We start from the raw sequence: 23696 nt of genomic DNA on the forward strand, positions 1-23696 counted from the left end.
ATACACAAAATATAACATGATATAATATGGCTGACGATATAATATATCGTCGGCCTCAGTGCCAAATCTTGTACATATGTGCATGTTGTGAGATTTTTCAGGAAATGAAAAAAACTCATATATTTTTTATCTTTATCAGAATTAATATCATTTTCTGAAATGGTTAAAAAGTACTATACTCTTTAAATTTAGAAATAATATTAAGAAGATTATATCCGTATTATGTGTTTTAATTATAAATAAAAAAATAGTGGATTTTGTCAATAATGTACATATGAGGTTTGGCTCTGACGATGACGATATACCTCTATGCACAAAATACTAAGAAAAAAATGCTGAAGATCAGTTGGTACTGATTTCAAGAAATCAGCACCTAGACTTTTCATCTTAAGCAAGAGAAAAAAAGCACAAATTGAGCATTTTTAGATTAATATATCAATAAAAGTAGCAACATTAAATCTTCAGATTAACAAGGGTCTACACAACCTACCTGTATATTTGGCTAAATATCGTTGCATCATCCCATAACCACAATGTAAATATGAATGCAAAGATTGCATTTATCTCAAAACTTCGTTTTTTGGAGTAGGCCACTGTTGCTCTGTGCCTCTTATGCCAGTTCTATAAACAGTGATGAGTGCGCTAATAAATTAAGTTGTGAGATAAAAAGAAATAAAACTAGTGTAGGTGGAAAATTTAGCGATACAAACCTATACATTTATATTATATTTATTGTTTTCCACCTTTAGATGTATCGGATGAGTTTGGCAACTGCCACTGTTACAGTTCTAGTTGAAATACTCATTTGATACATCTAAAGGTGGGAAACAATAAGTAAAATGTAAAATAAGTTTTTATCACTAGATCTCCCACCTCCACTAGTTTCATTTCTGTTTATCTCACAACTTAATGTTTTCCACCTTTGCGTTATTTTGCCCGTTATTAGGGCGCTCATCACTGTATAACTTTTTTAAAAAGATATGTTGGTAGTGAGTTTTTGATAATTTTGTGGAACAGACAAGCAGCATGTAGAAATCTTCTCTTTTCCATGCTCAACCATTTTACATGTTTTAAATTTGTGATAAATAGGCTGGTGTCTTTTGAACCCCCCGAATTCTTCCTCTGTCATCTGATCGAATACAATGTCCATATGGGCTATTCCACGAATATATGTCTGTTCCAGACCATCGCGACAACGAATATGTTAGTGTGCAACATAAGAAGTACGAAACTAAATTGCAAATTACATTCTTGTTTATTGGAATAATTTTTAGAGCCATTTACTTTCGTACTTCTTATGTTGCACACCAAAATATTCGTTGTCGCGATGGTCTGGAACAGACGTATATTCGTGGAATGGCCTATACACAACATCACCTTAGTTAAATTTTGATAGGACTAAACTTTCGCAGTTTACTTTTTACTTTGTATGACTGACAGCAGCGATTATGATTGTTCAGATTGTTCGATGCAGCAAAATTGTTCTTAAACATCGCCAACTTTTGATGAACTATCTTCTCATTCAGTGATATTTTATTCATTGTCTTTCTAAAAATAGTATATCTGATTAGAAAATTAACATTTCTGTAGCAATTTCTGTATTTCAAGCAATTATTTTTTAATGTGACAGGCTTTATAGATTCTTTATACCTCTAAAATATTTCATTACTTACTAGTAAAATGTTATCTATCTATGCCCTCATTTCATTTACTTTGCTTTCAGACATGCAGCTCTTGGGTTCTCAAGATTTTACATCTCATTTTCTATTTAAATATGTTACATCTTTCTAAAGCATATATTTCTTTAGGAAATCATAAATCATTATAATTATTATCATTATTGTTCTATATTTTGTTTATTTTTATTGGATATTGCACAGACATTTAAAACAACAAACAACTGTCAACTAAAATTTAAATTCTAGGTTATATTATGTTATGATCACAGTCAGCTTTCTAACCAATCGCAAGCCGGGATTTTGTGGCCAATCGTAGCCTTGCGAAATTTCTTTTTTCGTGCTACAGACTCTAGTAAATTATTCTTTTAGGATAAGTAAACTTTTCATATATAGCTTCAACAAGGGTGGTTTTAAGGGTTGAAATATTGTGATATTATAACTTAAAGCACAAAACAATCATTACGTAACTAATAAGAAGCAAATGTTGACCATATTAAAGTTTAAAATGTTATTTTATAATTTTTTACAATTAGGGGTGGTTTTCACCCTTAAAAAACCAAAAGCGTACAACGGCTCAATATAGAAAATGAACTAGAGGGTGAAATTAGCCTAATCACAAATTTTTGTACAAATCGACGCTGGACGAGAAAATTGCGAGGTTTTGCCATTTTTCCAGCTTCATTTCCTCGACTATAATATAAATATATATTTCTGTTGACTGTTGATTTTTGGGCGAGGACTAGTAAACTAAAGAGGGTTTCTCTCGGAAAATAAAACACATTTTCAAATGTTAACACTTTATTCAAAGTTTTTTAAACAACATGACGTTAACATAATCTACGTTTATATAGTGACAAGGTCTCTTATCACAATAGATGAGACTACACATCTATATTTTTACTTCCTAAAAATAATAAAATAACGTAAAAACAATATGATAGTACTCCCATCTGAACGAAGTCAATATCATACCTAAAACGTTGATAAGGACTTTATCACAGCTTGACAAGCGTTACTAGTATCAAAATCTTTAATTATAACGAATCAAAATCTCTCAATTTGTCGTATTCAATCAATTTATTATAGCGAATTATTTGCATCATGAAAATTATTTATGTAATATTTGTTTTGTCAAGTAACATTTTAAGAGAACTGTTGCACTTGCGAAATGTAGAAAAATAGTTATTAAACTTGGTTTTGTACTTCATGGTATATTATTGTATTTATTTGGTAATATTGGAAACCAATATTAGTTCCTCGTCTTATAATATACACATATTACGACAATAGCTTAGCAATACCTAATACCCTTTTTACGCATGTGTAGACTTAATGAGATAAAATCGTTTCATTTTTTTGTTATCATGCGATATTTATATAGCACTAGTTTGACAACGAAAGGCAACAACATATACTACGGCAACAAACCGTTGCAAAATTTTCACTTTTGTACTGGAGCAATATTTTTGAATGCATTTAAGATGGAAGAAAAGATCTAATAAACTGAGAAAGGCGCAAAGAAATCAGCATTTAAAATTTAGAAAAGTTGTTAATTTTCCAGACACGCACATAAGATGCCGTTGATAGATCTAGTATACCGTTGACTCTACCAATTGTAAACCATAATACGAAGGAGGTCAATAAGTCCGTCACTCTTTAATTTTCCCGCCTCTTAATTGTAATGGCAACACTGCTCCTGTCAACAGACAAAGTGTGTCATTTAGTTTGTGTTTGGCGCCCAGTTGAGGTCCCTACATCCGAAGCAATTGAACAAAATTACGATATGGTTTTAAAAGATCGGAGACTAAAGGTGGTTGAGATTTTGGAAGCTATAGGCATCTCACAAGGCTCAGTGGTTTCAATTTTGAATGATCACTTGGTTATGAGAAAGCTTTCTGTAAGATGTGAGCCGCACTTGCTCAAAATCGACCACAAACGCAACCGTGTGACAATTTCGCAGGAATGTTTGGCGTTATTCAGACGCAATATGAACGAGTTTTTGTGCCGTTTCGTAACCGTGGGCGAAACTTGGATCCACTACAACACACAAGAGACCAAACAGCAGTCAAAACAGTGGGTTTCTCGGGGTGAATCGTCGCCAAAGAAGGCAAAGGTAGGTTTGTCAGCCAATAAAGTCATGGTGACCGTTTTTTAGGAATCACGGGGTATAATCCACATTGACTACCTTCAAAAGGGGAAAAATCAATGGCGAATGTTATACCAACTTATTGATCGATTGAATGAAAAAATTGAAAAAAAAACGACCGCATTTTGGCAAAGAAAAAGGGGACCAGAACAATGCAAGAGTGCACATATATGTGCAGTTGTGTGTTGGTGCGTCATCAATTGAAAGAAATGATAACTGGAAACAGTTTCACAAGCTTCTTTCTAATTATAGTTAGGAAATTGTAGTACAATACTATCCTGGATCGTATGACATGAGTCATGACGTATTAGATGAGTCTCTACCATGAATTTACCCAAACAAAACAGGATTTGTAGATCTCCAAAATATGACAAGCTAGTTGGTCACAAGTATCCTAATTAGAAATAAACTTACTTAGAAGTTTTTTTAACATACAGCAAAAATCAACTATTATGTAATTGTAATAGATTACAAAATGTAGATCGATTAAAAAAATTTCGAATTTTGATAAAAGAAGATACAACCAAAAATATCTGGGGAGAGAAACGGAGTTATTCCTTCAATTGTCTACCATTTTAATACTAATCTCAAAAGGTTGTAAATATCATCTAAAACTTTGTACATATGCGAGCGCTTTCGCCGCGTTTTACCTGATAAACCCTAACGCCGCGTTTCAAGTTAAGTAAAGTGCATAATATATCTTATCTTGTTAAATTGACCGCAAATACCCTATACTTTTACCAGAAAAAAAGTCACATAGATGTTTACTTCCAACTTCGAAAGATGGCGGTAGTGTCATTATTCCTTTGGCAATAAAATGGATAATTGTATGCCGGAACATAGCCACCTTTACTTAACAAGCCATGAAGTTGAAACTTGGCAACATCTAATGGTAGACCGGTTAAGTCTGTCAGTTCTCATTTGTTTGTATACAATATTCACCATATTTACAGAGAAACTGAAAAAATTTACAATGTTTCGTGCTACTAATTATAAAGAGCTTTAAAAGGTATGTTATTAAGATGATTCTAGTTCAAACCGCTTGTTTTTTGCAGTAAAGGAGAGACAACTGGAACAGATTACTATGATTATTTGCAAAGGGATGGTTTGTGCTTATCAACGGATTCAGTAAAATATATTTATTATCACCTTTGTTTAACATTTCAATTTATTATTAACAATCCCAATCTTAAAAAATTATTTTTGCAAAACAATTATTGTCACTTGATGTTATTATGATCTTTGGTAATGAAAAGTTTACAACAGCATGAAGGATTTCACTTAAATTTTGAATTTTATTGTGAATGTAGGGAAAATGCCTTCAAAGTTTATTCTGCTGTTATAAAAATTATGTGTAATATTGTTTTAAATAATTATAAAAAATAGCAGCCATCGAAGTAATGAATCTTCAAAAAAATATAAAAAGAAAAATAACGATAAGGGCGATAACAAAAAAGAAAGTTATCTACTCTAAACCACAACAATGCACATCAAACATTGTCAGCAATTGTTTTTATAGTTATTTCAAGCGATATTTTGCATATAATTTAAAATAAGATATTATTTATTTAAAATAAAGTATTTTACACATTTTCTTGTCATTGTTTCTTTTTTTTTGTATAATAAACGTTACTTACAAGGAATTACTTTTAATTTAATTTTGTAAAAGCTTCTAGTTAATATATTTTCCTTTTTGACTCAAAAAATACTATAAATTTTACTTGAATTTGTAATTTAAAATCGTGTTTCGAAAGCAGTAGTCCGAAAGTCAGAGTACCGACGTCATCAATTGCGACGTTGCCTTTTTCTCTTCATGGCTTGTAAAGTAAAGGTGGCTATGGTCGGAACAATGACACTTTGAGATTGTGCTCTGACGTTTGACGTGAACGTATCTTTATTTATTTTGAAAACCGTTGTATTTCGAGAAGTGTTCTAGGTATTTTTCGTTAGTGTTTAAAAAAGTGACATAACTCAAAATTTGATCTTTTTTTCTTTGTTAAATCAGATATAGTTTTTTGGTTTTGCTTCCTACACAATTAGAAACCTTCACGTATCCATATGCTTCGTTTTTAATTTAAAAATTTTAGCAGTTATCGTTTGTAACTGACAGTTAAATTAAGATTTAAAAAATCTATTTTTGTCTCTTCTGAACAATGTTTTTTGAGTTGTGACACTTTTCTTCCAGATAAGCAAAATGGTATCGTACACATGCAAGCAGGGGCGTAACAGAGGCTCCGCAGCATGAAACTTTCGGGGGGTGGGGGGGGCATCGATCAGGGGCCCCATCTTATCGTCTGATATTATGTAAATTCTGTTATTGTTATATTATTTTACGTTGTGTGTTTAAATTTAAGAATGTAAATTTCTAAAATAGGCATATTCGGCAAGTGAATCATCTCATCTCTAAAAGAAACTTAATCCCTTTCGGTCACCCGAACTTTTATGGTGAGGACGATAAAATATAATGCTTTGTACGTGACTTATTGAAATATTTGACAATTACAATTTTGGGAATTTTAGAACAATATTTCTAAATCTAGAAATGGGCTTCCTCTTTACGTTTACGTTTATACTAAAGTTACAATCAAGATGCAGTAGAAATTCAGAAAGAGTATTCCTAGTACAATGTCAGAAGTACGGTTATCTTCTCTAGCGCTTATAATTATTGAAAATGAAGTTGTCCATCAGCATAGATATTAATAAAATTGTAGATATATTCGCTGATAGCAGTGCATAAAGTTGTTCATCTCATAGAATAATACCTACTATGTAATAATGTAATCTTTTATTAATTTTTGTTCTATTTTATTCTATAATTCTATACCAATAAAGATGAGAAATGTATGTAAGTTGTTATGAACAGTGCTTTATTACGCTAACACAAATAAGTTTTTGTTACACAAGTCGTAGGTATTTAGTAATTGTTTAAAAGGGCCGCATTTCCAATTCTGCGGGGGGGGGGGGCGACGGAGTTTGTTACGCCACTGCATGCAAGCGCGCGTTAAGGTAAACGGTAAAACGCGACGAAAGCGCCTGCATTTATACAAAGCCTAAGAAAGCAATCAACCATTATTTAACCACAAAAAGTTTACACTGCTAAAAAACTTACACTCTGCCTTGAACTCGCAGTATTTTTATTTTAATAAATGAATTTTTAAGCAAGATTAACTGTGTTGTCTTAAAATGCTCTTTTCGTGAACTAAGCCATTTTATTTCAACGGCGTAACCAGAATGATTCTAAGGGGGGGGGGGGTTACTACTACAACTCTGCCTGGTATGGATACCCCCAGATAAGAACGTATAGAACTCAAAGTACATCCCAACGGGGGGGGGGAGATTATAATCCCCAAAACCCCCTGGTTACGCCACTGTTTTATTCAAATTATTGTTTCGCATTTGCTAATTAAAACCTATTCAACAAACTAGATAAGTGGTTTCTGGTGTGTAGTGCAGTGTAACAACATAACTTACGAACAACATAAAAGTTGTCAGGTGTTTCGTCATTTAAAACTTCTCTTAGTTTATATCTAAATAAAAATACAGAGAGCTGTTTAGTGAATGTCAGAAAAGGGCATTATTTATTAAAAAATATTTAATGTTAGATAGGTCTTTATATCAATTCTATGCGATATACTCCATGTTCTTGTGGTAGGATACAACAGCAGTGGTAGTGTTGATCCTACTCGTTATAATATCAGTCCCAGGTACACCGTCCTTTTTTGAAAGTGATTACAAAAGTCTTAAAAATTGGATTTAACTGCTTCGTTTTGAGTGAGTCTACCACTTTCTGAAAATTTTAGCCTAAACACCTAAACCTATAGCTCTAGCGCGGTTATGTTTTGTTATGACAAAACTATAATTTTTAATTTTAATCAAAAGATAATACGTTAAAATAAAATAAATGATTTTTGTCGGACTAAAAAGAGGGAGCGATCGTCGAGTCCGACAGCCGCAAGATGTCACTCAACCGCGGTACAGTGTTGTTACTAAGAAAACTTTTAATTTTCAATTGAAAGTATGTACTTATAATTAATTACAAAAGATTGTGGATCTCTTGTGCGACAAAGGGCCTAGCCGGGTAAGATGATGAAAAGTGCCCCCAACGCGATTCGAATTCCATATAGGTCACCATTTAGCATATATAGTGAAACTAACTTTCTGAAAATTTTAGCCCCCTAGGTGGTCATGTGACCCACCTAGAGCCTAATTAGGCTGTTTATGTTTTTATTTTTTATCTCAGCCGCATCGAGAACTAGCGAAAAACTTTAAATAAAAAAGTTGTAAGCTTTAAAAAGTTCTATCCAAAAAAATTTATTTTTTCAATTTTTGGCGGGAAATTTAAATTTTATGACGATTTTAAAATTTTAAATTATTATAAAAAAATAACTAAGACATTCGTTTTCACGAAAAAAATATATAACGTGTATTTTTGCATTATATTTCACCCAGAATTTTTTCAAATTTTTAAATTTGGTGAAACGCACCTTTAAAAATAAAAAACCGCATTTTTTCGGTTTTTTTTTTCGTTTTTTGATACAATTTTATACATATTTTTCAAAAAAGGTAAAACCGTCACTAGAATAGGTAAAACACTGAAAAATAATTGGGCTTTTCTTAATAAAAATTTTTTGTAATACCATCCATTTTCAAGATACAGGGCGTTGAAGAAAACAAAATTTTACACATTTTTTACGATTTTGCCGAAACTACTGGCAACATTGTAATAAAATTTGGCAAGTTATAAGAGGTAGTTGTTCTGCACTTTTTGACATACAATTAAGAATTTTATATTTATCATTGGCGCGTATACGGGTAATGGTCTGAACTTTTTAAAGAAAAAAAATAGTACGCCACTGACATATTTCAAATTAACAATCCTTTTTCAATTCCTCGTTCAATTTGTGACAAATAATCTATCTTCCGCTTTTTTCATACGATGCGCCATTTTTATTCAAAAAATAAAACATCTTAACCCTTACAAAGTATTCGAACTTCTATTAGTACATAGTTTCTACTCGTACATCTACATACATAAACTCATACATCCATTATGATAAAAACTAATTCGAATACTTTGGAAGCGTAAAAATGATACGATAGCTTTTTATCGCAAATTGAATGAGGAATTCAAAAATGATTGTTATTTTGAAATATGTCAGTGGCGTACTATCTTTTTTTCTTTGAAAAATTCAGACCATTACCCCTAAGCGCGCCAATGATGAATATCAAATCCTTAATTGTATGTCAAAACATGCACAATAACTACCTCTTAAAACCCGCTAAGTTTTATTACAATGTTGCCAGTAGTTTCGGCAAAATCGTAAAAAATGTGTAAAATTTTGTTTTCTTCAACGCCCTGTATCTTGAAAATGGATGGCGTTACAAAAAATTTTTATTGCAAACCCCAATTATTTTGAAATTTTTTACCTACTCCAGTGACGGAGTTACCTTTTTTGAAAAATATGTATAAAATTGTATCAAAAAACGAAAAAAAAAACCGAAAAAATGCGGTTTTTTATTTTTAAAGGTGCGTTTCACCAATTTTAAAAATTTGAAAAAATTTAGGGTAAAATATTATGCAAAAATACACGTTATATATTTTTTTCGTGAAAACGAATGTCTTAGTTATTTTTTATACTCATTTAAAATTTTAAAATAGTTCTAAAATTTAAAATTCCCGCCAAAAATTAAAAAAAAAATTTTCGCACGAAACTTTTTAAATATTACAAATTTTTTATTTAAACTATTCAAAAATGATTGTTAATTTGAAGAATGTCAGTGGCGTACTATCTTTTCTCTTTAAAAAGTTCAGACCATTACCCGTATGCGCGCCAATGATAAATATAAAATTCTTAATTGTATGTCAAAAAGTGCAGAACAACTACCTCTTAAAACTTGCCAAATTTTATTACAATGTTGCCAGTAGTTTCTGCAAAATCGTAAAAAATGTGTAAAATTTTGTTTTCTTCAACGCCCTGTATCTTGAAAATGGATGGCATTACAAAAATTTTTTATTAAGCAAACCCCAATTATTTTTCAGTTTTTTATCTATTCTAGTGACGGTATTACCTTTTTTGAAAAATATGTATAAAATTATATCAAAAAACGGAAAATAACCGAAAATATGCGGTTTTTTATTTTTAAAGGTGCGTTTCACCAATTTTAAAAATTTGAAAAAATTCTGGATGAAATATTATGCAAAAATACACGTTATATATTTTTTTCGTAAAAACGAATGTTTTAGTTATTTTTTTATAATCATTTAAAATTTTAAAATCGTCCTAAAATTTAAATTTCCCGCCAAAATTTAAAAAAATAAATTTTTTTGGATAGAACTTTTCAAAGCTTACAACTTTTTTATTTAAAGTTTTTTGCTATTTCTCGATGCGGCTGAGATAAAAAATAAAAACTTAAAAAGCCTAATTAGGCTCTAGGTGGGTCACATGACCACCTAGGGGGCTAAAAATTTCAGAAAGTTAGTTTCACTATATATGCTAAACGGTGACCTATATGGAATTCGAATCGAGTTGGGGGCACTTTTCATCATCTTACCCGGCTAGGCCCTTTACAGCCCCGTTTCTTTAGTCCGACGAATCTCCAATAGGGATGTTCACTAATTTTTAAATACAGTTAAATTCAATAGATTATAAGGTATATAAAAACGCAGCAATCATAAAACTGTTTAAAATGTATATTTTTTAAGATAAATGAGTTCATAATATTGATTTTCTTGGAGGCTAGAAAAGCAGTACCCTGCAGCGAGGCTTCGGTGTGTGACGTCAGCAGTCGTATCGTCTTTGATCGACGACTAGTTTTGTATACTTATTTACGAAGTGCATTTGAATGTGTGCAGTTCTTTACGTATTTAATTAGTAAAGATGAAACCAAATAAGTGATGTTTTATTCCTTGGTGTGTAAATACCTCTAAAAACAATTCTGACAAGATTTTTATTACATATCCAGCTAATTTAAATCGTAAAAAGAATTTTCTCTTTTTTTTCACCCCTGTACCTTATTAAAATAAACATTCCGCTACTCTGTGGTTGATTTATTTCTTTACAAGATGACAAGAAATCAGACACCATTCACCATTGTTACATGTACAGCAGGTAGGTTAAGCGAATCAGCTATTTAAAAACCTTTCATTTTATTTATTTATTTCTACTACCAAAAATATGTTCTTAGAAATAGTCTATCCACTTTAAACTAAACAAATTCACCATAAAACTCACGTTAGCCCTGATAAAACAATAAGAGAACAAAACACCCCACCGTCTTATCGATGGAACAAAATAAAAAATAAAATGACCTGAACTAACGTCAAACGGGTACCTAAAGAATAACACTGTGGACAACGCGCGCGCTGGGGTATACGACTAGTGACGTCAGAAGCGTTTTCTTGAAATTTAAAATAATGCTAGATTTCTAATGAAGTTTTTTCATAGACAGGCTTTTTTAATTTTCTTAATATGTTAGACAATTATTCCTAGGGTGTTTCTTAATCGTTACATGTTTAAAATGACTATTAAATTTTTTGTGAACATCCCTATTATGGATATTATCCAATTGTCCTGGAGGTGAGTTGTTACTATATGGGCTGGACATTTGGGCATTATGAGTAAATCAAAATCTCGTCGCCGAAAGGTAGACCCGATCAATAATTCTCAAGAATTATCAATTTTTTATGCCCTAAAAAACGTATGAATAAAAATGAAGAAATAATGATTTACTTGTAACTGATAATTAATTAACTCTAACAAGAAGTAAAACCACTTCTATGTAAATTGGTATATTTATTAAAACTTAAAAAATCCCAATGGATTGAATAAAAAATGTCCAATTCAGAACGTTTTCAGACCTATCGGTCCATCATCAGTGAATGTGCATACTTGCTAAATAGCCCCAGAACCAAACAATGGTTGAATTTAAAATTCAATCTACATTATTTAAAAAATAATATTAAACAGGCTAAACGCCGATGTTAAAGGATATCGCCTATGGGAACATGGTGAAACCCTACCAAAACCTCAATCAACCATCTTAGGCCAACTTTGACTATAAAGTTTTTTTTTTCTACCTTTATAGACTTTCACCATGTTCCCATAGGCGATATCCTTTAACATCGGCGTTTAGCCTGTTTAATATTATTTTTTAAATAATGTAGATTGAATTTTAAATTCAACCATTGTTTGGTTCTGGGGCTATTTAGCAAGTATGCACATTCACTGATGATGGACCGATAGGTCGGAAAACGTTCTGAATTGGACATTTTTTATTCAATCCATTGGAATTTTTTAAGTTTTAATAAATATACCAATTTACATAGAAGTGGTTTTACTTCTTGTTAGAGTTTTTTAACTATATGGTATACAGCCAACCTAGGGAACTTCCCTTTTAGTTGATAATTAATTAGTAATGGCAGTACCCTAAGAAAATAAAAAATAATACTGTGTTGCTCCTTTTCGAAGATAATATGGACCATTGCTCTAGATGGATTTAAAGCTTAACTACTAACACACATCTAATAAAACTTATAACGTCAGATTATTCAAAAAACAACTCTCATTTCAAATTTTACATTTTTTCACTTTTAACTATTTTTTTTATATTTCGTTATCTAATTATTTTAATAATCAAAAAATAGCTTTCAATTCATACCAATATGGCATACTCTACATTATTTTTTTTTATTATTCACCACACTGATAACGAAAACTTTTTCAAAAATACGAAAAATTTAACTCGGATAATATATTCTGAATAAAACCTATACCTTAAAATTAGTTTGAAGTGAATTTCTCCTTAAGGTTATGGTAAACTATGGCACTTCTAACGACCTATAACATTTAGTTTATTCATTTACACTGTATACATTTCATATGCTAGATGTCCGACTGCTCTTGAGTGATTTTCTTCTTGCTAGAAATTATTATATTAATTTAAATATTTAATAGAAATCGTGTTATTACGTATTACTGATTAAAAAATATACAAGAAGAAAGACAATAAGTTTTATATACGAGGGAAAATATTCAATTGTTTTCAGAGCATTAAAAGGTTTTTAAGAATGCTACTTGATGTGATCATGAGTCCAGTCGCCCTGTATAAAATTAACTTGAGTCGGTTTTAGTGTCTTTGACCTTAGATTCTTATAGAAATTTCGGAAATGTTATTTATAACTAAGATCCGAATATTCTGAGGTTAAAAAGTGACCGAAAACTCAGGAAAACTTTCTTCTTCTTCTTCTTCAGGGGCCATCTCCGCTACGGAGGTTGGCAATCATCATAGCTATTTTAATTTTTGAGGCAGTAGCTCTAAATAGTTGTTTTGAGCTGCAACCAAACCATTCTCTCAGGTTCTTCAGCCATGAAATTCGTCTTCTTTCGATGCTTCTTCTGCCATCTATCTTTCCTTGCATTATGAGTCGCAGGATGCCACACTTCTCGCCCCGCATCACATGTCCGAGATACTGTAGTTTTCTTTCTTTAATGGTAAGTTCAACTTCCTTCTCTTTACCTATTCTTCTCAGTACTTCGTTGTTCGTAACTATCTACCCAGGAAACCCTCATAATTCTTCTATAGGTCGACATTATACAGGAAAACTTTAAGAACAAAAAATGGGCGTTATCTGGTGACCTGATAAGTAACCTCCTTTGCCGATTGGGGCGCTTTGATCACACAAAAAACATTACTTCTAAAAATTCTAACCTTTTTTAGGCACACATGCCAAATTTTAGTGTGATACAGTTGTTAGTATATTTCTGACAGCAGCATCAAGTTGACGTATTTTGAAAAATGAAGCATACAGAGAAAAAGGACTTTTGATCTCCCATTAAACATTATTTGAGAAATAAAATAGCGAAGGAAACAAAAGAAAAGCTGTATATAAATATTATAGGACTAATGTTCCTTTAGAATACAGTGTCAAATTTTGGTTCAGTGAATTTCGTAATGGCCGTATATCAACACTGAATGCACCACGTACTGGACGGCCCACCGATGCAGTTACACCGAAAAATGCGAAGGAAGTGCACGAAATGATTCTAGCTCTGATCATAAAGTGAAGGTGCGTGAATTGGAAGGAGTCCACAAGAATTAGTAAAGAGCGCACAAGTCATATTTTGAACGAAGTTTGGTATATGAAAAAATTATCCTGTCGATTGGGTGCCGCGTTTGCCGACCATTGATCAAAAATATGATCGTGTGACCATTTCTCAACAGTACTTGGATCTTATAGACGGAGAGGCAGCGCTGAAAAATCTCTTTTAATTTACTAAAGCTAAATTTTTCACAGTTGATTACTGTGAGGGTATCAGTTGCTTTCCTACGAAGGTAATTAAATCCATTTACTAAGTCTGAAAATCAGTACACACATTCTAAATTGAATATAAATAAAAGTTATTATAGTCGGTCAGCTGTATGACGGGACAGAGTCGGTCGGTCGGCCCCAATGAATGTACAGGGTTATTCACTATATTTTGACCCCCCTTGTAAACTGCTTTAATTACAGAATTAGAAAAAAATGTAAAATACAAAAGTTATTCGATTTTTTATTTATGATTTTTTGACATATATATCGTACTAGTGACGTCATCCATCTGGGCGTGATGACGTAATCGACTATTTTTTAAATAAGAATAGGGGTCGTGTGCTAGCTCATTTAAAAGGTTATTCAATTCTCTATACAGTACTATAACCATTAAGATCATTATTTATACAGGGTGTCCAAAATTTTTTTTAAATTATTAATTAAACAATTAATTTAATTAAAAAAATTTTTGGACACCCTGTATAATTAATCATGTTAATGTTTATATTACTGAATAGGGAATTTAATAACCTTTCAAATGAGCTAGCACTAGACCCTATTCCCATTTAAAAAAATAGTCGATTACGTCATCACGCCCAAATGGATGACGTCACTAGTACGATATATATGTCAAAAAATCATAATTAAAAATCGAATAACTTTTGTATTTTACATTTTTTTCTCATTCTGTAAATAAAGAAATTTACAAGGGGGTCAAAATATAGTGAATAACCCTGTACATTCACTGGGGCCGACCGACCGGCTCTGTTCCGTCATACAGCTGACCGACTATAATAACTTTTACCGCCTCTTGGACTATAACGGTATTACTGTTATAATAGGTCCACATATTATGTTATGACAACAACTATGTATGTTATAGGTTATGGTCCATGTATGTTATAGGTTAGGGATATGAACACTACGCGATGAAAGAGATCCGAGCCGAGGCATAGTGACGAAGAGAATCAAACCGTAGTGGCAGAGTTAAAAGCGCAGTAGATGGTCTAATTTGCCGCATTCAATGTTTCAAGTCAAAAGCATTTTTGATGATGACTTAAAAAATCTTAAATATTTAATAGAATCATCGAAAGTGCAGTCGGACATGTACCTAATATTCTGACACCACCACCTAATATTTGGTTTCGCAAATACAAAAGGAACAAAAAACAACATAACAAAAACATTAATAGTAACGCATCTAGTAGATAAATAAGAAAAACATTTCTCCAACAAGAAAAATTTATATACACTCCGTACACCAGTATTGTTCATTCCAAACTGTAAACTATGATTTTTCAATCGATTTGATAGATGTCAATAGACGATAGCTTGTAATTATTTTGCAGGTGTTCGTTTCGCCAATGTAGTTCAGCTACACTTTAATGCTTTCCAAAATGATTTGTGGGTGTCGCACTTATACACGGCTATCCAAACTTGTTTAACGGGGCTGCTAAATATCTTTTAACTAAAATTGAGAAACGTCAATTAATTCTGAATATTAACCTAAAGATTATGAACAGTAGGTATCAAAAATGACATCGGTGTACTTAAACACGCAAGTATCCAATCGTCTAGACCAAAAGTTCCCGACCTGACTCCGTAATTGGCCTTGCAGGTGGAAGAATTCATCAGACGCATACATATTTTATATTCAAACCTTACAGTATTAAACGTATTCAGCTCTGTATATTTGAATGTAGCGAAGAGAATGAGAATTCTTATACATTTTGAAAGAGCTGAACACTATTTTTTAATCAATATCTAGAGAAAAAAAAAATAGTTTTTAGCATGCTTAACAAGAAACTTCAATTATACTTCTTTGCTGACCAAGAAATGCGCAGTTCATCGACGCGGCTTGTCTAGATTCTAGATTATCTTCCTTTAATTTGAAAATTGGACAGTACGGTTTAGAAGGTTTTTCCTGTGAAACAAGATTTCTAAAAGCCACGTATAAAGTAGCAGGAATAGAATCGTAGTTATAAAATCAACAAGATGTACAATTTAGTACAGATTTTTAAGTTGTAAAATTGTACACGCTTGTTCCACAAGTGCTATGCAATTGATTTCTTTGATACTTGCGTTAATGTACAGACTGTCATTTTGAAAAACATTAAAAACATTAATTGTTATTTTAAATTTTGGTAGTAAAAGTATTATAATGAGAACAAAACTTAAATGTTAGATAGAACCCGTACATGAAACTGTACTGATAATAATATTCATTTAAGTTGACTGTTTTCTCCTTTTTATTTCATTTTCCCTAAATGATAAATCGTCAGTGATGTTCAGTGTATTTCAACAGATAAAATAAAGGTTCTATCAGCGTAGCATTTCCCAATTTTAGTTAACAAAAACTGATCATATACTAAGCAACAAAATTTAACATAAACATATAATATGGGATACCATTTTTCTGTGCAGTTACTGTGATAAACAAACTTCAACATGGATGCATTTAAGGTATGTGTGGTTTCAACCCATTTTAATTGTACATTATATTTCTTGTATCCTACAAGGATATTTCCACAGTAATTTCAGTTGGTTGGTACAGTTCAGTTCAGAGAGATGCAGATGCAAAATTTGACAGCTGAAAAACATTTGAATATATTTGAGAGTAAGTTGTTCCTTTTTGGGCAAACTTAGATTCAAATGCAGTAGATTGGAGTTAACCGAATAAAAACATTTGGTTTTAAGAGGACAGGGGAATGTACTGTACTGGCATTAGAAAAAATTATTTAGCTGACATATTTCCTAATAGATTAATATGTCGAAAAGATACGAAGATTGACCAAATAAATAACCAGATTTTACACAAATGGACTTTTATATTGAGTTATCTTAAGAGTAAAGTATGTATATATGCACAAAATAAATTGTATAATAAAACATAGTAAATTGTATAATAGAAAAAAGAGAATTTCAGCTAAAACATTAAATAAAGTTGAGAGTGTTTTACAACAGAGTGGGTTATTGCCAACAATTAGGTTTTCAACATTTATTTTAATGTAATGCAATCAAATACATTACAGAATTTTTTGTATTTACTTATTAAATGATGAATACTTTTAAAATTTCAGACTGTATTACTCGTATTGACCATTAATTTATTTTAGTTACCTTTTGAACAAATAAATACTTTTCTGGTCTACTGGTCTCTACAGAATTTGTTTAAAACGATTCGAACATGTTTTAAATGTCATGGTCATGGTACATGTCGAACATGTTCAAATGCTCTAATTGTCTTTATAATTAAAATGGGTTGAATTACACTAGGCATAGACAATAAAAGTAATTTTTTATGCAACATACCTTTTTAAACGTTTTTTAACTTGTATCTTTATCACCCACATTTTTTTCATAGACATATTTAAAATATTTTATTTTTATATTATTAATTAACACATGAGAATATTCATGAAAATGTTTACGAAAAGCTTGGAATAAAGCTGAATTAACTCATATAATAGAAAGAATAACTAAGCTTGGCCACAGTGTATGTAGTACGCAAAAATTGTTACCTGTGTGCAAAATAGATTATATTCACAAAACATATTCCCAACAATAAACAAAGAATCTATTTATAATGCTTATGACTAAGACAACAAGAGTTCTCATGTTCGAGAATGGGTAATTCCACGCAGAGTGAGCAAACCTGACCCTCTTCGATTTGTTCGAAAATTTGAAAAACTTATTTTTTTTTCGTAAAAATACATGCAAATTTTCAGAGGCCATTTTTGGACCACAAAGAATCCAAATTTCTGCTGTAAAACTGGTTTTGACTTTGAAGATAGAGAAAATTGTAAAATTTTCGAAAACCATTTACTCTGGTAATTACACATTTTTAAATCAAAACCGACAAGTGAGTTAAAATAATATTAAAATTAGTTTTGTTTACAAGTTTCTACAAAATCTGAATCTGAGGTCAAAACATTTTTGTATGTTGAAGAAACCCAGGAAAAACTCGAAAAAATAAAAAAATATGTATTTAAGGGCTGCTTTTTCAGTGCTGGATTAACTTATTTAATTTTCGGTCACCGAAATATTTATGGTAAATCAGTTTTTCAGTACTAGGTTACCGCATAAACCCGTTTAATTTGACTAAGATTTTAACCGATACTCGTTAGATGGGTTAACTCCAAAATTTGTAGTTACGCTTGCGCAGAGGTACAGTGAATACATCAGAGTAATATAATTATACATCTTCTTATATATTATGTCTATGTTGAGAGTGAGTTCAGAGTTTCATAGTATTGCCTGACAGAAGAGGTTAATTATTTGGTTATGTTATTTTGTTTTTTTTTCTGGAAATTATTCGACCTTGTTATTATATTACTATCGAAATTAAAAAATTATTATCGTTATTATACAGGAAATATAATCTACCTAGTTATTATTAAATTAGGTTAGGCAATGATTTTTCTGTTAAACTGATTACCTCCCAAATTGCACATGCGCAAGTACAATTACTGCAGCTAACAGAAGAAAAAAAAGTGGTTAGCAACCGAGATTTTTTTAACCTGAAATAGCACTGAAAAACGTTATGAGGGTTAAAATATTGGTAAAAATTTAACCTAGATTACCTAATCAAGATTTTAACTTCTTACTGAAAAACTGGTCCTAAGTCTAGTTATTCCCGCTGTCTTAACCCATCCCAGGTGGATTAATCTGGAAGTATATATTTTAACAAACATTTTGTGGTTTTATCAATGGATTTAAACTTTATGGCTATTTAATTTGTTTACAGCAATTTGAAACTGTTAGCATAATTTCTTTTCGCACAAGATTTTTTACGATGAAGAGTAAGTTTCAAGAATATTTCAAATAAATCGAGTCTCGGGGCCCTAACAGTATTTGTCTTAATTGCCGGATATTTACGGTGTCCCATAAACTTCTTTAATCTTCCAATTACCAACCTTTTTTTCTTACACGGATGGCCAGCAGTGGCCAAAAATGACCCTCGGGCATTAATGACAATTATTGACAAACAAATGAAGTCGTTTTAAGAAATAAAATTATGTATTCATAATTTTAATGTTGGTATTGTATCAAGAAATTACTAATAAACATTAGCAAAACAAATTTTTAATTGCAACTGAACAAAAAGACTACGTCGCCAGAGGTATAACAAAGATTTTTTTTAAATAGGTATTGGAATGTTCCTTGCAGACAAAATGTTTTCATTTGTCACATTTAGATGTGAATTTTCTGTCGGATGATCGACTGCAAATTTTACATCACCCACGTTTCCTGGGATTTTCAGTTGGCCGTTCGTCTTCAGAATCTTCTGAAAATTTTGTTAGTACCATATCTACGGCTGTTTGAATGTGTTTATGTAATCCTTGACGCGGTCGGGATTGTATAAAGAGTGTAACTAGCTCAAGTGTCAAATCTTGAAGAAAAAGTATCCTTCGAAAAGATTTTTCGTAGTCTTCATAATAATATTTATCTATATACATGGTAAATAAATTTTGATAATGCGCAGTTCAAAATTACTCGGAATTTCACATAATAGGCGGTATAGTTCTTACCATAAAGTTGGAACTTGAAAGGCCAAATCTTTGACCCCAAATTCAGAAAATATTTTTTATTCGTGAAATATAGGGAATTTTTTTATTACGACAAATGAGGGTATCTACAATGAGATTAGAGTCAGATAAAAAAATTAATGAGTTAAAAATTGTTCTCAGTCTATTGAAGAAATTATACGTCGAGGTCAAAATTGATTTACCTTGGTCTTCCAAAGGTTAATATCGACATACTTTTCGTCATTTCTACTTCACTTATTTTTCTCAATTCTTTTATTTTTTTAGTTCTATTTTTTATTTTTCTCTTGATAACCATAAAGCGTATTTTGTAATAACAAAAAATCTTATGTCTTTTCTCTGTTTTATGGAACATTCTCGCTTAGATTTAAAGTTGAGAATTTGTTGTGTGAATGTAAATAACATTTAAATAAAAAATAACACATTTTTCTTATAATTTTCATGAATATTCTCGACTTCTAAAAATTATGAGTTTCTATGTACAATATAGTAGCGTAAATGTACTTTTTACAAACACTTAACAGATAGTTTTTCTTAGATAGTATTGTACAAAACTATATAAATACATATATTACATAATTCGCAAACTTATAAAAAATAAACAAAATCTTAAGTAAATATTGTCTTTTCATTAGTTCTCTAAGGAAATCGGAATGCAGAGCAGATATGTAAAATCAACGATTAGAACTAAGGCTGTTTTCCTATGCATTTTGAAATTAATACTTATGACATAAATAATGATTTTAATTATTAAAAATACTTTCATGAAGAAACTTCTGATTTATTGTTCGTCGAAAGGTGTTAAAAGGAAATATACATGCAGTTTACATTTTAGACTACCTATTTAATATTACGTAATCATGTTATTCAGGCAGTTCTATATTATGATCTTTTTTTCTTCTTCTTTAGCCCATCTCTATCCAACTTTGAACATAGGCCTTTTCCAAATCTTTCTATATCTGTCTGTCCTTAGCTGCGCTTTTCCAGTGAGTTTCTGCAGCTTTTACAATATCGTCCTTTCATCGCATCTGAGGTCTTCCAATTCTTCCTGTCCACGTTCTCCAGTTTTGTATCTCAGCATTCCATCTTTTATCTTCCTGTCTCCCATTGTGGCCCGCAAATATCCCTGTATATGTTCCGTTACATTTTTTACTTTTGTTTTCTCTCTTATCCATTTGTTTGATTTTCTGTCTTGTAGTTTTATTCCCAACATGGATCTTTCCATTTTTTGAGTTATTTATATTTTGTTTATGTTGTCCTTTGTCAATGACCATGTTTCTGAGCATGCGGGAACAGGAAGGATGCACTGATCAAATACACGGGTTTTTAGGTACTGTTGTATGCTTGCTTCATAGATTTTAAAAAAGCTTTTGACAGACTTCAACATGAAAAGCTTTTAAGTATTCTTAAGACCAAAAACATAGATAGTAGAGATCTACAAAGTATATCGAATCTGTAATCAGAAAGCAAGAGCAAGAGTCGAAGGAGAACTGACAGAGGAAGTCAGTATACTTAGAGGAGTTCGACAAGGGTGCATACTTTCACCACTCTTATTCAACGTCTATAGTGAAGTGAGATTTCAAGAAGCTTTATTTGATATTGTGGAAGGTATTTTGGTCAACGGAAATAGCATTAATAATATTAGATATGCGGACGATACGGTCATATTTGCAAGTGACATGGAAGATTTACAGTACATAATACAACATGTATACAATGCATGTGAAAGGTACGGACTATAAATATTTAGGAAAGTGGTTAACCGAAGATGGAGATCAAACAAAAGAAATCAGATCTAGAATAGAAATGGCAAGAAACACGTTCATAAAATTGAAGAACTTACTTTGCAACCGTAACCTTAATCTAGAGATCCGCACAAGAATGCTACGTTGTTACGTTTTTTCTACTTTACTATACGGCATGGAAGCGTGGACAATAAAACAGTCTGTAATCAAAAAATTAAACTCCTTTGAGATGTGGTGCTACAGGAGAATCCACAGAATATCGTGGACTGAAAAAGTAACTAATATGGAGGTGTTACAAAGAATGAAGAAAGAATGTGAAGTCATAAAAACTGTTAAAATTAGAAAGATTCAATATCTGGGTCATATAATGAGTGTCGAGAAGTACGTATTACTTAGTTTAATTATGAAAGGGAAGATACAAGGGAAGAGAAACCCAGGACGACGCAAAATATCCTGGCTAAGAAATTTGAGAGAGTGGTTCGGTTGCAGCTCATTAGAATTATTCAGAAGTGCGGCCAATAAAATTAAAATAGCGATGATGATTTCCAACCTCCGATAGGGTAAGGAACCTGAAGAAGAAGAAGTATCTTTGTGCTTTTTAGCATCCATCTCAACTTTCCCAACGCTGCCCACGCCAATCTAATTCTTCTTTGTACCTCAACTGTTTGGTTTTCTTTATTAACTTTAATTATTTTGATTTATATATTCTGTCATGTCTATTTGTCATTTCGAACACCTACAATTTCATTTGGATCGCCAACCTTCGAAAGTAGATGGCGCAATAGGAAAAAGATACACATATGTGGTGCCATCTGTAACGTTTGTGGCCTTGAGCCTATTTACCTCACATCCAATAGAGTTTTTCCTTGGCACGACTCTAGAACTTTCAAGAGTTAATCTGAAGATAGACAAACGAACAAATAACGACATGATGACAAGAAGGGTCTGTTGGGGGTTCTTAGTCAATCCTCTTATTTTGTTATTTGTGTATTAAGATAATACTTTCAGTACTCATAGAGCTCATAATATATTGTGAATATATTCAATTTTCTGAACATTTTTCTAGAGAAAAGCCTTTTTTGTTACGTTACACATAATTTTGTTAAATATTCAGTTTTTAAGTATGCTTATAACAAATACTTGTATTGTACTTATGCCTGTAAACTAAGTTAAATTGGAAGTGCAAAAAGTAAGTAGCCTTTCAGTTTAAAGACACCTATATACAATAAACAGTGGTATACTAATAGGAATTTTTCTAATACATCTACATTTGTACGGAATAAGTCTTAAAAATATATTCGCTTTCAATGGAGAACTCTAGTTGATGTTTTAGTCTCATAATTATAAAATGAATGTCTAAAAGATTTGGTTTATTTTTTAAACGTCCTTGAAAATAGACAACAAATGATCGATTCTCTTGACTGGTAAAATAATACATTTTATATTGATAAAAAAAAGTCTGAGAAAGAGTTGGTGTACTATGTGTGAGCTACATCTAAATATGAATCTTTCTGGTTGTATTCTGCTTTGTGCATAGTATTAAAAGATATTGAGCCATACAAACCAGCACCTGATACAGCGGGTAGCTCTTTAACTTTTAAATTATATTTTTCGTTATTTGAATCTATTCGAATACTATCGCTGCCAAGTTTTATTTCCTTATCAATTGATGATGCTGAGACCTTACCACTACTACCTGGTATTAACCTGATATCGGAAGAACTCCTTAAAGTGTATTTGAAAAATTCGTATGTCGACCAACATATCGCTGTCGCTGGCATTTGGAACATCACTCTTGCTTGGATACCTAAAACAAAAATTATTGAAACAAAACATTCAAAACCATCTGACTTTTTTCTTCTTATTCTTCTTCTTATTTTTGTATAGATATGACTCTGTCAGTTTTTTCAATGTGCCTTCAGTAAGTTGTCGTTCCATCGTTTTCGTGGTCTTCTCGCAGATCGTCTTCCTATTGAGGAACCGTCTCTCGCCGTTCTTACTACTCTATTTTCTGTCATTCGGTTTATGTGGTCATTCCATTCTAATCTTCTGTTTCTTACCCAGTTACTAATATTCTCCATCTTGCACCTCCGTCGTATATCTGTACTTCTAGCTCAGTTCCATAGTATCTTACCATCGATTTTTCGAAGGGTTTTCATCTCCGCTGTTTCGAGCAATCTTTTTGTCCTCTATGTGTCAGGTCGTTTTTCTACCGCGTATGCCATTATTGGTCTGATGACTGTTTGGTAAATTCTGCCTTTTTGGTACCAC

At 31.7% G+C, this 23696-nt stretch overlaps 1 protein-coding gene across 1 annotated transcript in view; it reads right to left on the reverse strand.

Moving 5' to 3' along the window:
* Positions 1 to 2459: 2459 nt before the first annotated feature.
* LOC114328571 (mitoferrin-1-like) overlaps positions 2460 to 23696 on the reverse strand; it is a 110636-nt gene continuing 89399 nt past the window's right edge. Inside the window, exon 5 of the mRNA XM_028277457.2 lies at positions 2460 to 23232. Coding sequence (XP_028133258.1) covers positions 22904 to 23232 — 329 coding nt within the window. The 3' untranslated portion in view covers positions 2460 to 22903. The remainder of the gene's footprint in view (positions 23233 to 23696) is intronic.

Source organism: Diabrotica virgifera, chromosome 5, assembly GCF_917563875.1.
Source record: "Diabrotica virgifera virgifera chromosome 5, PGI_DIABVI_V3a".
NCBI classification, from domain to species: domain Eukaryota; kingdom Metazoa; phylum Arthropoda; class Insecta; order Coleoptera; family Chrysomelidae; genus Diabrotica; species Diabrotica virgifera.